The 14,515-nt window shown below is 47.0% G+C and overlaps 1 protein-coding gene across 1 annotated transcript in view; it reads right to left on the bottom strand.

The window, feature by feature from the left end:
* Positions 1 to 749: 749 nt before the first annotated feature.
* Positions 750 to 14,515, bottom strand: part of LOC134957014 (platelet glycoprotein IX-like) — a 55,488-nt gene continuing 41,722 nt past the window's right edge. Inside the window, exon 2 of the mRNA XM_063938798.1 lies at positions 750 to 1,767. Within this exon, the coding sequence (XP_063794868.1) occupies positions 1,147 to 1,746 (600 nt within the window). The 5' untranslated portion in view covers positions 1,747 to 1,767 and the 3' untranslated portion in view covers positions 750 to 1,146. The remainder of the gene's footprint in view (positions 1,768 to 14,515) is intronic.

Below are 14,515 nucleotides of genomic sequence, written 5' to 3' on the forward strand. Positions count from 1 at the left end.
CATGCTGTGGGCTCGGTGGCATGCTGCGCTCGCCACAGGTTCTATTCCCACTCTATGGGTGTCGTAGACGGCTACTTCCTTGCATCTGTGCAGCTCCTTACAAACATGAATTGGACCCTAAGACTCAGTACTATGTTGCACCACTTGAATTTATCCACCTTCTTGTGCATTACAGTATTTTATGGAATAGAGAGAGGGCAACCGCCTGTAGTACTCTGTGACAGCCACCACCAGCTATAGCCCTTGATAAGTAGTAAAATGCTCTAAAAGTTAGGGCTTTATCTAGTTTAATAAATAGACCTCTTTGTCGTCTACCAAAACTCTAATAATTATTTTATATCCACACTGTGGAACTGATTTTGAGTTAAGATCAAGTCAAAACAAAGAGCAAAATAGGAGCAATATGCACTGAAGATGGGGCAGTCTACACATCATTAATAATACAAAAAGCCTACAAATGTGAACAGTGAGCTCCAAGTATGAATCACAAAATGGAATTATGTTTTGAAATAAAAAGCAGTTAAATGTCAATACGTTGTTATGTGCCCACCCAAAGATTAGTTTATTTCTTGTCAATGTAACACAGGTTGAGTATCCCATATCCAAAATGCTTGGGACCAGAAGTATTTTGGATATTGGATTTTTCCATATTTTGGAATAACTGCATACCATAATGAGATATCATGGTGATGGGACCCAAGTCTAAGCACAGAATGCACTTATGTTTCATATATACCTTATACGCACAGTCTGAAGGTCATTTTAGCCAATATGTTTAATAACTTAGTGCATTAAACAAAGTTTGTGTACATACATACAATTCATTTATGTTTCATATACACCTTATACACACAGCCTGAAGGTCATTTAATACAATATTTTGAATCATTTTCTGTGTTAAACAAAGTTTGTGTACATTGAGCAATCAAAAAACAAAGGTTTCACTATCTTAGTCTCACTCAAAAAATTCTGTATTTCGGAATATTCCGTATTTCGGAATATTTGGATATGGGATACTCAACCTGTACTTGTAGAAGTGAGTCTTATTGGGGACCACGTGGAACCTCTTGAAGAATTTACCTTGTCTTCAGTCACAAATATTCTTCTGATGCTCCTACAGGCAGCCTAGAACTTAATAGCAAGGTCTTACTTTGACTTGTGACTCTCGTTGTAAGAGATTTTATGTCGATAGATAGGAGTGAGTGCCACACGACAGGCCAGTCTCCGGGACAACTGCACCACATAAGACATCATAATAAGGATCACTACAGCAAAACCAATCAAATAAAGATCTCGCACAAAGAACCTTTTACACTGTATTGGCCATGGTCTCTGACACCCAATGATTTCATTACCAGTCAAGTTTTGGAAAGGCCTCATTGATGATGATTTAGGGGTTGCACACCTCACATTTGCAAGGTTTATCTGCACAGGTTGGGACTCAAGCCAGTTTTTCAGATATAGAATTTTACAGTCACAATCCCAAGGGTTTTCAGACATATCGACTTCCTGGAGACTGACTAAGTGATCAAAGGCTCCTTGAGGAACAGAAGTCATCAAGTTGTGTTGCAAATACAACTTGATTGTATTCTCTGGGAGTTCTGGCACTGCTGCAAGGTGTCGCGAACTGCAGTTGACTATAAACCCCTTCGTTTTCATTGGAGAGCAGATGCAAGAGGAGGGACATACGTCTATGCTGCAATTACAAAGTTGAACCAACAGAAGGAGCCTCATATAAAGTGCCATCTTTGTGTCTGTAATTTATGCCTAGAGGTAAAAATAAATATAAAAGCTCTTTTATAAATATACTTAGTACAAATGCAAAAAAAAACACAAGTATACCAAAACACCATATAATAAAATGACACATTTTATAAAGAGTAATATACCCTCCATGGAATTCCACAGTGACTACTAACAGCTTTATATTTCATATATGTCAGTACATTATTGATATTGAACTTTTGATCTTTGAGATTTTTACATGTGATGTACCATGGAAACATTATTCATGATGTAGTCCAAAATAAAATGTTTATTCTATGGTAAGCTACGTAGCTAGCTTTTGTTTGACCATGTGTGCTTAGATTTCTATCTTTTCATTAGCCTTACCTGGACATATGAGAAAGTACAGTATAACATACCAGACTACTGTCATTGAACACACAGGACCTGGAGCTGAGCAAGTGTATGGCTAATGTAGGAACACAATTTCAGTGAATAAGCTTCCCTAGAGCAATGGGTCAGGCAGTAAGCCTCCAGACATAATGTTGCATGCAGCCTTCAGTAAGAATTTTTCAGTAGTAATATGGAGAATACTATGCACCTCTCTGTGAAGGATTCTTATTGCTGTCCTCCATATAAGCACAAAAAATGTACAGATGCACCTGAGACTAATTCTTCAATAGAAGAATTACAAGCCCTAGCATATCTGTCAACTGATAGCTGGCATAGCTAGTCTGGAACTCGTAGTTTCACAATTTCTGGAAAGACACAGGTTGTCCAGGCCTGAACTACAGTTTTAATAGAAAACTAACAAACACCTGGCACATATTTATCTCAATATGTCTACAGTATTTCTACTTTACCTCAGTGGGAGTTCATGACTGTACATCATCTTTATTTTTGCCCTGTCCATGGGTCTCACCAAGACAAAAACAAAAATGTAAAGTTGCTTCTAAAATGCTTTAATGAAACCTTGTCCCAGGATGCTTTTTGCTTTTACCCATAGCCAGCAGATCGTCCTTGCAAACAGCAGGCACCAATGTTCTGTCCGTAGCTGAATACTTATTCTTCTCCAAATTGGCAGAATATGGAACCCACAGTCAGCATGAGAGAATACCATGAGCCACAGTGGTTACCTCCAGCAGCTGAAGGCCTGTCAAGCTCTTCCCCTCTGGACTGGAAGTCTGAGGAAGTGACATAAACCACATCCAAGCAAAGGACACAAAGAGATTTAAATAGCTAGGGTAACTTTAGCAGATGGGACAAAACTATGAACTGGGCTATGAAACACAGCTCTTCGTTTGACATTTTGCACTTCACTTATTACAGACAATGAGTTGGTGCTACGTAGTTACACAGGGTTTCCAAAGGTACCAGCACTCTTCGTTCCAGATTTAGACCCAAACTTAGCCTAAATTGTTAATGGCGAAAGGCGTAATGACTCCACTGACCAGTCTAAAATAATAATGCAGACATGGCTGGTAAATTATTGCGCATACATGACAAAGCAGTGAAGGATGGCAAATCTGTTTATTGTCTGTTGAATCCTCTAACACGTCTGTGGAGAGCTTGGACAGGCTTCGAAACTGAAGGGATTGTGGCTAACTGAAGTTGTAGCCCTGACCCATCAAGTTCCCTTTGAAGGAAAGGTGGCACGTGCTGAGGGAAGTGTAGTTATGTCAACTTGGGGGTATGATTATACCTCCCTGTCAAGCACTGACCTCCAGAGAGGCATGGGTACTTTGTACATTACTCTTACCCTCTCTGCACCCCAAGTGCCTTCTCAAAGCTATAACTAGACCTTATTATAGGCCAAACTTACAATTGTATCTGTAATACCCACCTGCTATTTTTGCAGATCTGGCCCTGGATTTTACTAATTTGGTAGATGCATACAGTATTTGTTCAAGACTCAACCTTTTTTGAAGTTAAGGCAGCCATAAAGCTCAAATGACTAGGCTTTTTCATAAAAGGGAAAACAATGTACTTTAAGGTTACTTTACTTAATTCCCTTATGCTCAGTATTCTGTTTCCACCCTGCTTATGTGGAAACAGATTACTACTATTGACAAGTGGTTGCTATTCGTAAGTTCCTTAGACAGGATGGCACTAAGAACAATATCTTTCAAACATGGCAGACATCTTCAGGAACCCATATATGGACCTTTTTGCTTACCCATACAATGCACAATTTCCTTGCTTCATGACACAAAACAATGCTTTGTACCACCATATCGATCAACTGAATTAATTAATTAATGCATGTATTATCTTAAAAGGAATTAAGCGAGGCTGTTGAAGATTCTGCAGCACTGATTGTAGTGCTGACCCTTTTTGATAATACTCAGGATGTCTGATTTAAGCTCTATACTCCTGTGCTGCCTCTATAGATTCCAGGGCTGTCCTCTACATCAGTGACCTTAACGACTGCAGCAAAGGAGTGTTACCTGCAATAGGTTCAGAAGACACCATGGAGACTGGATATGTGATGGACTTCCTATCCAAGTGGAGAGAGAGTTGTTAGATATGAGATTAGTGAATCTGGCAGTTTGAGTTTATTTGTGTTGAATGTGCAGTTCCTTATTTCACATTGTGTTGTGGAATCTTTTACCATCACACATTTTAGTTAGCACTAAGTTCAAGATTGTCATATGATTGGCATATGTATAATGGGTGCAGGGAATGCGGTGTACACAGGCCCCTGGGTCCCATATAATTATACTTACCCCTCCGGTAAGTATAATTATAAATGACGTGGTGGCCATTTTCCTGGTGATTTGCGCACGCTTAGTAGATATGTCCCAGGGAGCAATGAACGGGTGCCATGTTCTCAGAGGCATGCTCATGGCCAGTAGCATCTGGAGCAAAGCCAGAGTCTATACCACTGCGGCCGCTGCCAGAGAGGAGAAGGCCCTCACAGAGCCTGCACATGTTCCCTCTCCTCTCTTAATCAGCTCCTGCATACACTGCTGGTCTACACACCATTTAAGGTCACAGCTAAGTCAATATGTTTTAAAGGGTGCCCAGCTTCTTCTGTGTGTGCTGCGGGAATGCTCCTGAGCGGACTCTTTTAGTATCCTTTAATATATGCAAGCCAACATCGGGAGGAGCAGTGGTGTATCTATGATGGCTGCAGTAGTGCAGTGCACCCAGTACATACCTATCCAGAGTCCCGCATTGGCAGCAGCAGCCCTGCAAAATCACCAGGAAAAGGGTGCGGTGGCCATTTTTCCAACATTTTGCACATGCGCAATAGGGAATTTGCAGGGAAAATGGCTGCAACACCATTTTCCCAGAGGCCCACAGTAGACTCTAGCATTGCGCTAGAGTCTACTAGCACTCACCGCTCATACACCCTGCCGGCTAGAGTGGAGGGGGACCAGATGGAGACTGTACATGGCCCACCTCCTGTCTTGAAATGGCCCTGACGATGAAGAAATTATTTATAATTTGACAGGACAGGATCCAATGCAGTGCGCTTTACACCACTCCAGCCAATGCTTGACATTGACATGGTGATCTGAGGCTCATGTCTGGCCACATGGCTATGGAAACACAATCCAGGAAGCTCTGAATGTTTTGAATATTAAATGAACAGTTCTTGTGCCAGTGTAGCGGACAGATTCAGGGAACTGAGGGGGAGATTTATCAAAGCTTTTGGAGAGATTAGGTATAAAGAGATAGGGTGATGTGTAAAAATAGGATTTTAATTACCTACTGGTAAATCCTTTTCTCATAGTCCATAGAGGATACTGGGGTCCATTTAGTACTATGGGTATTGACGGGTCCACTAGGAGCCATGGGCACTTTAAAAATTTGATAGTGTGGGATGGCTCCTTCCTGTATGCCCCTCCTCCCAGACTTAATCTAGGAAACTGTGCCCGAGGAGACGGACATACTTCGAGAGAAGTATATATAAGGATAGTGGTGAGAGGAAAGGCAAGCTAACCAAACTTGAAAAACAGGAACAGCAATGGCTGAACCAACATTACTTAACGAAGTAACAGTGCAGGAAGAACGAAGCACTGGGCGGGGCCCCAGTATCCTCTACGGACTACGAGAAAAGGATTTACCAGTAGGTAATTAAAATCTTATTTTCTCTAACGTCCTAAGTGGATGCTGGGGACTCCGTCAGGACCATGGGGAATAGCGGCTCCGCAGGAGACAGGGCACAAAAATAAAGCTTTAGGATTAGGTGGTGTGTACTGGCTCCTCCCCCTATGACCCTCCTCCAAGCCTCAGTTAGATTTTTGTGCCCGTCCGAGCAGGGTGCAATCTAGGTGGCTCTCCTAAAGAGCTGCTTAGAAAAAGTTTTTAAGGTTTTTTATTTTCAGTGAGTCCTGCTGGCAACAGGCTCACTGCATCGAGGGACTTAGGGGAGAGAATTTCAACTCACCTGCGTGCAGGATGGATTGGATTCTTAGGCTACTGGACACCATTAGCTCCAGAGGGAGTCGGAACACAGGTCTCACCCTGGGGTTCGTCCCGGAGCCGCGCCGCCGACCCCCCTTACAGATGCTGAAGATTGAAGGTCCGGAAACAGGCGGCAGAAGGCTCTTCAGTCTTCATGAAGGTAGCGCACAGCACTGCAGCTGTGCGCCATTGTTGTCACACACTTCACACCAAGCGGTCACGGAGGGTGCAGGGCGCTGCTGGGGGCGCCCTGGGCAGCAATATTTAATACCTTTATGGCAAAAGAATACATCACATATAGCCATTGAGGCTATATGTATGTATTTAACCCATGCCAGATATCTAAAACTCCGGGAGAAAAGCCAGCCGAAATAGGGGGCGGGGCTTATTCTCCTCAGCACACAGCGCCATTTTCCTGCTCAGCTCCGCTGTGAGGAAGGCTCCCAGGACTCTCCCCTGCACTGCACTACAGAAACAGGGTAAAACAGAGAGGGGGGGGGCATTTTTTGGTGATATTTTGATATACTTAAGCTGCTATAAGGAACAACACTTATATAAGGTTGTTCCCATATATATTATAGCGCTTGGGTGTGTGCTGGCAAACTCTCCCTCTGTCTCCCCAAAGGGCTAGTGGGGTCCTGTCTTCGATTAGAGCATTCCCTGTGTGTCTGCTGTGTGTCGGTACGTGTGTGTCGACATGTATGAGGACGATGTTGGTGTGGAGGCAGAGCAATTGCCGATAATGGTGATGTCACCCCCCAGGGAGTCGACACCGGAATGGATGGCTTTGTTTATGGAATTACGTGATAATGTCAGCACATTACAAAAATCAGTTGACGACATGAGACGGCCGGCAAACCAGTTAGTACCTGCCCAGGCGTCTCAGACACCGTCAGGGGCTGTAAAGCGCCCTTTACCTCAGTCGGTCGACACAGACCCAGACACAGACACTGAATCTAGTGTCGACGGTGATGAAACAAACGTATTTTCAAGTAGGGCCACACGTTATATGATCACGGCAATGAAGGAGGCTTTGCATATCTCTGATACTGCAAGTACCACAAAAAGGGGTATTATGTGGGGGGTGAAAAAACTACCTGTAGTTTTTCCTGAATCAGAGGAATTAAATGATGTATGTGATGAAGCGTGGGTTAACCCAGATAGAAAAGTGCTAATTTCAAAAAAGTTATTAGCATTATACCCTTTCCCGCCAGAGGTTAGGGCGCGCTGGGAAACACCCCCTAGGGTGGATAAGGCGCTCACACGCTTATCAAAACAAGTGGCGTTACCGTCTCCGGATACGGCCGCCCTCAGGGATCCAGCTGATAGGAGACTGGAAACTACCCTAAAAAGTATATACACACATACTGGTGTTATACTGCGACCAGCCATCGCCTCAGCCTGGATGTGCAGTGCTGGGGTCGTCTGGTTGGATTCCCTGACTGAAAATATTGATACCCTGGATAGGGACAGTATTTTATTGACTATAGAGCAATTAAAGGATGCTTTCCTTTATATGCGAGATGCTCAGAGAGATATTTGCACTCTGGCATCGAGAGTAAATGCGATGTCCATATCTGCCAGAAGGAGTTTATGGACGCGACAGTGGTCAGGTGATGCGGATTCCAAACGACATATGGAAGTATTGCCGTATAAAGGGGAGGAATTATTTGGCGTCGGTCTATCGGATCTGGTGGCCACGGCAACTGCCGGAAAATCCACCTTTTTACCTCAGACCCCCTCCCAACAGAAAAAGACACCGTCTTTTCAGCCGCAGTCCTTTCGGTCCTATAAGAACAAGCGGACAAAAGGACAGTCATATCTGCCTCGGGGCAGAGGAAGGGGTAAGAGAGGGCAGCAAGCAGCCCCTGCCCAGGAACAGAAGCCCTCCCAGGGTTCTGCAAAGCCCTCAGCATGACGCTGGGGCCTTACAAGCGGACTCAGGAATGGTGGGGGGTCGACTCAAGAATTTCAGCGCACAGTGGGCTTGCTCACAGGTGGACCCCTGGATTCTGCAGGTAGTATCTCAGGGTTACAGGTTGGAATTCGAGAAGTCTCCCCCTCGCCGGTTCCTAAAGTCTGCTTTGCCAACGTCTCCCTCAGACAGGGCGACGGTATTGGAAGCCATTCACAAGCTGTTTTCTCAGCAGGTGATAGTCAAGGTACCCCTCCTACAACAGGAAAAGGGGTATTACTCCACGCTATTTGTGGTACCGAAGCCGGACGGCTCGGTAAGACCTATTCTAAATCTGAAATCTTTGAACCTGTACATACAAAAATTCAAGTTCAAGATGGAGTCACTCAGAGCAGTGATAGCGAATCTGGAAGAAGGGGACTTTATGGTGTCCCTGGACATAAAGGATGCTTACCTGCATGTCCCAATTTGCCCTTCACATCAAGGGTACCTCAGGTTCGTGGTGCAAAACTGTCATTATCAGTTTCAGACGCTGCCGTTTGGATTGTCCACGGCACCTCGGGTCTTTACCAAGGTAATGGCCGAAATGATGATTCTTCTGCGAAGAAGAGGCATATTAATTATCCCTTACTTGGACGATCTCCTGATAAGGGCAAGGTCCAGAGAACAGCTGGAGGACGGAGTAGCACTAACCCAACTAGTGCTGCAACAACACGGGTGGATTCTGAATTTTCCAAAATCTCAGTTGACCCCGACGACACGTCTGCTGTTCCTGGGAATGATTCTGGACACGGTTCAGAAAAAGGTGTTTCTTCCGGAGGAGAAAGCCAGGGAGTTATCCGAACTTGTCAGGAACCTCCTAAAACCAGGGAAAGTGTCTGTGCATCAATGCACAAGAGTCCTGGGAAAGATGGTGGCTTCTTACGAAGCGATTCCATTCGGCAGATTCCACGCACGAACTTTTCAGTGGGATCTGCTGGACAAATGGTCCGGATCACATCTGCAGATGCATCAGCGGATAACCTTATCGCCACGGACAAGGGTGTCTCTTCTGTGGTGGTTGCAGAGTGCTCATCTGTTAGAGGGCCGCAGATTCGGCATACAGGACTGGGTCCTGGTGACCACGGATGCCAGTCTGAGAGGCTGGGGAGCGGTCACACAGGGAAGAAACTTCCAGGGAGTATGGTCAAGCCTGGAGATGTCTCTTCACATAAATATACTGGAGCTAAGAGCGATTTACAATGCTCTAAGTCTGGCAAAACCCCTGCTTCAGGGTCAGCCGGTGTTGATCCAGTCGGACAACATCACGGCAGTCGCCCACGTAAACAGACAGGGCGGCACAAGAAGCAGGACAGCAATGGCAGAAGCTGCAAGGATTCTTCGCTGGGCGGAAGATCATGTGATAGCACTGTCAGCAGTATTCATTCCGGGAGTGGACAACTGGGAAGCAGACTTCCTCAGCAGACACGATCTACACCCGGGAGAGTGGGGACTTCATCCAGAAGTCTTCCACATGATTGTGAACAGTTGGGAAAAACCAATGGTGGATATGATGGCGTCCCGCCTCAACAAAAAACTGGACAGGTATTGCGCCAGGTCAAGAGACCCTCAGGCAATAGCTGTGGACGCTCTGGTAACACCGTGGGTGTTCCAGTCAGTGTATGTGTTCCCTCCTCTGCCTCTCATACCAAAAGTACTGAGAATTATACGGCAAAAGGGAGTAAGAACGATACTAGTGGCTCCGGATTGGCCAAGAAGAACTTGGTACCCGGAACTTCAAGAGATGCTCACGGAGGATCCGTGGCCTCTACCTCTAAGACGGGACCTGCTTCAGCAGGGACCGTGTCTATTCCAAGACTTACCGCGGCTGCGTTTGACGGCATGGCGGTTGAACGCCGAATTCTAAGGGAAAAAGGCATTCCGGAAGAGGTCATTCCTACACTGGTAAAAGCCAGGAAGGAGGTGACTGCACAACATTATCACCGCATTTGGAGAAAATATGTTGCGTGGTGTGAGGCCAGGAAGGCCCCCACGGAGGAATTTCAACTGGGTCGATTCCTACATTTCCTGCAAACAGGATTGTCTATGGGCCTCAAATTGGGGTCCATTAAGGTTCAAATTTCGGCCCTGTCGATTTTCTTCCAGAAAGAATTGGCTTCAGTTCCTGAAGTCCAGACTTTTGTAAAAGGAGTACTACATATACAGCCCCCGGTTGTGCCCCCAGTGGCACCGTGGGATCTTAATGTAGTCTTGGATTTTCTCAAATCCCATTGGTTTGAGCCGCTCAAATCGGTGGAGTTGAAGTATCTTACATGGAAAGTAACCATGCTACTGGCCCTGGCTTCAGCCAGGAGAGTATCAGAATTGGCGGCTTTATCATATAAGAGCCCATATCTGATTTTCCATACGGACAGGGCAGAACTGCGGACGCGTCCTCATTTTCTGCCTAAGGTGGTGTCAGCGTTTCACCTGAACCAGCCTATTGTGGTGCCTGCGGCTACTAACGATTTGGAGGATTCCAAGTTGTTGGACGTGGTCCGGGCATTGAAAATATATATTTCAAGAACGGCGGGAGTCAGAAAGTCTGACTCACTGTTTATATTGTATGCACCCAACAAGATGGGTGCTCCTGCTTCTAAGCAGACGATTGCTCGTTGGATTTGTAGCACAATTCAACTTGCACATTCTGTGGCAGGCTTGCCACAACCTAAATCTGTCAAAGCCCATTCCACAAGGAAAGTGGGCTCATCCTGGGCGGCTGCCGGGGGGTCTCGGCATTACAACTCTGCCGAGCTGCTACTTGGTCAGGGGCAAACACGTTTGCAAAATTCTACAAATTTGATACCCTGGCTGAGGAGGACCTTGAGTTCTCTCATTCGGTGCTGCAGAGTCATCCGCACTCTCCCGCCCGTTTGGGAGCTTTGGTATAATCCCCATGGTCCTGACGGAGTCCCCAGCATCCACTTAGGACGTTAGAGAAAATAAGAATTTACTTACCGATAATTCTATTTCTCGTAGTCCGTAGTGGATGCTGGGCGCCCATCCCAAGTGCGGATTGTCTGCAATACTTGTACATAGTTATTGTTACAAACAAATTCGGGTTGTTATTGTTGTGAGCCGTCTGTTCAGAGGCTCCTACGTTTGTCATACTGTTAACTGGGTTCAGATCACAAGTTATACGGTGTGATTGGTGTGGCTGGTATGAGTCTTACCCGGGATTCAATATCCTTCCTTATTGTGTACGCTCGTCCGGGCACAGTATCCTAACTGAGGCTTGGAGGAGGGTCATAGGGGGAGGAGCCAGTACACACCACCTAATCCTAAAGCTTTATTTTTGTGCCCTGTCTCCTGCGGAGCCGCTATTCCCCATGGTCCTGACGGAGTCCCCAGCATCCACTACGGACTACGAGAAATAGAATTATCGGTAAGTAAATTCTTATTTTCTCTTACGTCCTAGAGCAGGGGTGGGGAACCTCCGGCCCGCGGGCCGTAATAGGCCCGCGAAGCCGTTTGCTCCGGCCCACCCACTTCTCTCAGTGAGACACGCCGCCGCTCAGTCCGGCGGCATCGTGTCTCAGCTGTCAGGACAGGGAAGAGAGCGCGGCTATGTCGGGTGGTGGCGGCGGCGTGTAGGACTTGAAACCAGCCGCCGGTTCGTGAGCCAATCAGAGCTTGCGGACCGGCAGCGAATCAGGAGCCGCGGCTGCCGGTTCGTGAGCTCTGATTGGCTCTCGAACTGGCGGCTGGTTTCAAGTCCTACACACCGCCGCCAAACATAGCCGCGCTCTCCTCCATGTCCTGACACACGAGAAACGCCGCCGAAAGGAGCAGCAAGCAGCAGCAGCGGTAAGCAGCACAGGGGGGTGGGGGCATTTGTATACCTGGCACTGTGGGGGCATCTGTATACCTGGCACTGTGGGGGCATCTGTATACCTGGCACTGTGGGGCATCTGTATACCTGGCACTGTGGGGGGCATTTGTATACCTGGCACTGTGGGGGCATCTGTATACCTGGCACTGTGGGGGCATCTGTATACCTGGCACTGTGGGGGGCATTTGTATACCTGGCACTGTAGGGGGCATCTGAATACCTGGCACTGAGGGGGGCATCTGTATACCTGGCACTGTGGGGGGCATCTGTATACCTGGCACTGTGTGGGCATCTGTATACCTGGCACTATGGGGGGCATTTGTATACTTGGCACTGTGGGGGCATCTGTATACCTGGCACTGTGGGTGCATCTGTATACCTGGCACTGTGAGGACATCTGTATACCTGGTACTGTGAGGGGCATTTGTATACCTGGCACTGTGGGGGGCATTTGTATACCTGGCACTGTGGGGGCATCTGTATACCTGGCACTGTGGGGGGGGCATTTGTATACCTGGCACTGTGGGGGCATTTGTATACCTGGCACGGTGAGGGGCATTTGTATACCTGGCACGGTGAGGGGCATTTGTATACCTGGCACGGTGAGGGGCATTTATATACCTGGCACTGTAGGGGCATTTGTATACTTGACACTGTGGGGGCATTTGTATACCTGGCACTGTGGGGGCAATTGTGGATCTGGCACTGCACTATTGGGGGCATATGTGTATCACGTCCCATTTTAACTGGCCACACCCATTTGTTTGGCGCACGCGCCTCCGTCGCACGCACACACAGTGCCTCTAAGGGGCAGACCTACTGGGGGGCAGGGTAATTTTTTAAGTTGAGAATTTTTGTATGGCCCCCGAAGGATTTTATAAATATCCAAATGGACCTCGGTATAAAAAAGGTTCCCCACCCCTGTCTTAGAGGATACTGGGGTCCATTTAGTACCATGGGGATGTACCAAAGCTCCCAAACCGGGTGGGAGAGTGCTGAGGTTCCTGCAGAACTTGTAGAACTTAGCAAACATGTTCGAAGCTGACCAAGTAGCTGCTCGGCAGAGCTATAAAGCCGAGACACCCCGGGCAGCCACACAGGAAGAACCCACCGACCTAGCAGAGTGGGCCTGTACAGATTTTGGACATGGCAAACTTGCCATGGAATATGCATGCTGGATAGTAAATCTGATCCAGCGTGCAATTGTCTGCTTTGAAGCAGGACACCCAATCTTATTGGGATCATAAAGAACAAACAGCAGGTCCGTCTTTCTGTGACGAGCTGTTCACATACACCTTCAAAGCCCTCACAACATCCAAAGACTTTGAAGAAGCAGAGGTGTCGGTGACAACCGGAACCACAATAGGTTGGTTGATATGAAATGCGGACACCACTTTAGGAAGAAATTGCTGACGAGTTCTGAGTTCAGCTCTGTCCTCATGGAAAATTAAATAGGGACTTTTGTGAGACAAAGCCCCCAGCTCCGACACACGTCTTGCTGAAGCCAAGGCCAACAGTGTGACGGTGTTCCACGTAAGATATTTTATGTCCACCTCCTGTAACGGTTCAAACCAGTCCGATTGGAGGAACTGCATTGAGATCCCAAGGTGCCGAGGGAGGCACGAAGGGAGGTTGGATGTGCGGGACACCTTTCAAGAACGTCTGGACCTCAGGGAGAGAAGCCAATTGTTTCTGAAAGAAAATGGAGAGGGCCAAAATCTGGACTTTTATGGAGCCCAGACACAGACCCACATCCACGCCTGCCTGCAGAAAAAGCAGGATATGTCCCAGTTGAAATTCCACCACAGAATAATTTCTGCTCTCACACCAAGAAACGTATTTCCTCCAAATACGATGGTAATGCTTAGACGTTACCCCCTTCCTGGCTTGGATCATAGTCGGGATAACCTTGTTAGGGATCCCTCTCCTGGCTATAATCAGCCGTTCAACTTCAATGCCGTCAAACGTAGCCACGGTAAGTCCTAATAGATGAACAGGCCCTGTTGCAGAAGATCCTTGCAAAGAGGTAGAGGCCACGGATCTTCGAGGAACATCTCCAGAAGGTCCGCGTACCAAGCCCTTCTTGGCCAGTCCGGAGCAATGACTATTGCTTAAACCTTTTCCCTTTTTATTAGTTTTAGAATTCTTGGGATCAGAGGAAGTGGAGGAAACACGTACACCATCTGATAGACCCATGGAGTCGTCAGGGTGTCTATCGCCACCGCCTGTGGGTCTCTCAACCTGGAACAATACCGCCTGAGCTTCTTGTTGAGACGAGAGGCCATCATGTCGATCTATGGATATCCTTTTCAACTTTTCAAGCACCTGAACACTTCCAGGTGAAGGCACCCCCCCCCCCCGGGTGCAGGTCGTGTCTGCTGAGGAAGTCTGCTTTCCAGTTGTCTACTCCCAGAATGAAGACCGCTGACAACGCCACCGCGTTTCTATCTGCCCAGAGGAGAATTCTTGACACCTCTGACATTGCTGCTCTTCTTTTCATTCCACCCTGTCAGTTTATGTACATTACTGCCGTCACATTGTCTGACTGGACCTGAATTGCCCAATCTTGAAGAAGATGTGAGGCCCGCAGA

Source organism: Pseudophryne corroboree, chromosome 9 (assembly GCF_028390025.1).
Source record: "Pseudophryne corroboree isolate aPseCor3 chromosome 9, aPseCor3.hap2, whole genome shotgun sequence".
NCBI lineage: Eukaryota > Metazoa > Chordata > Amphibia > Anura > Myobatrachidae > Pseudophryne > Pseudophryne corroboree.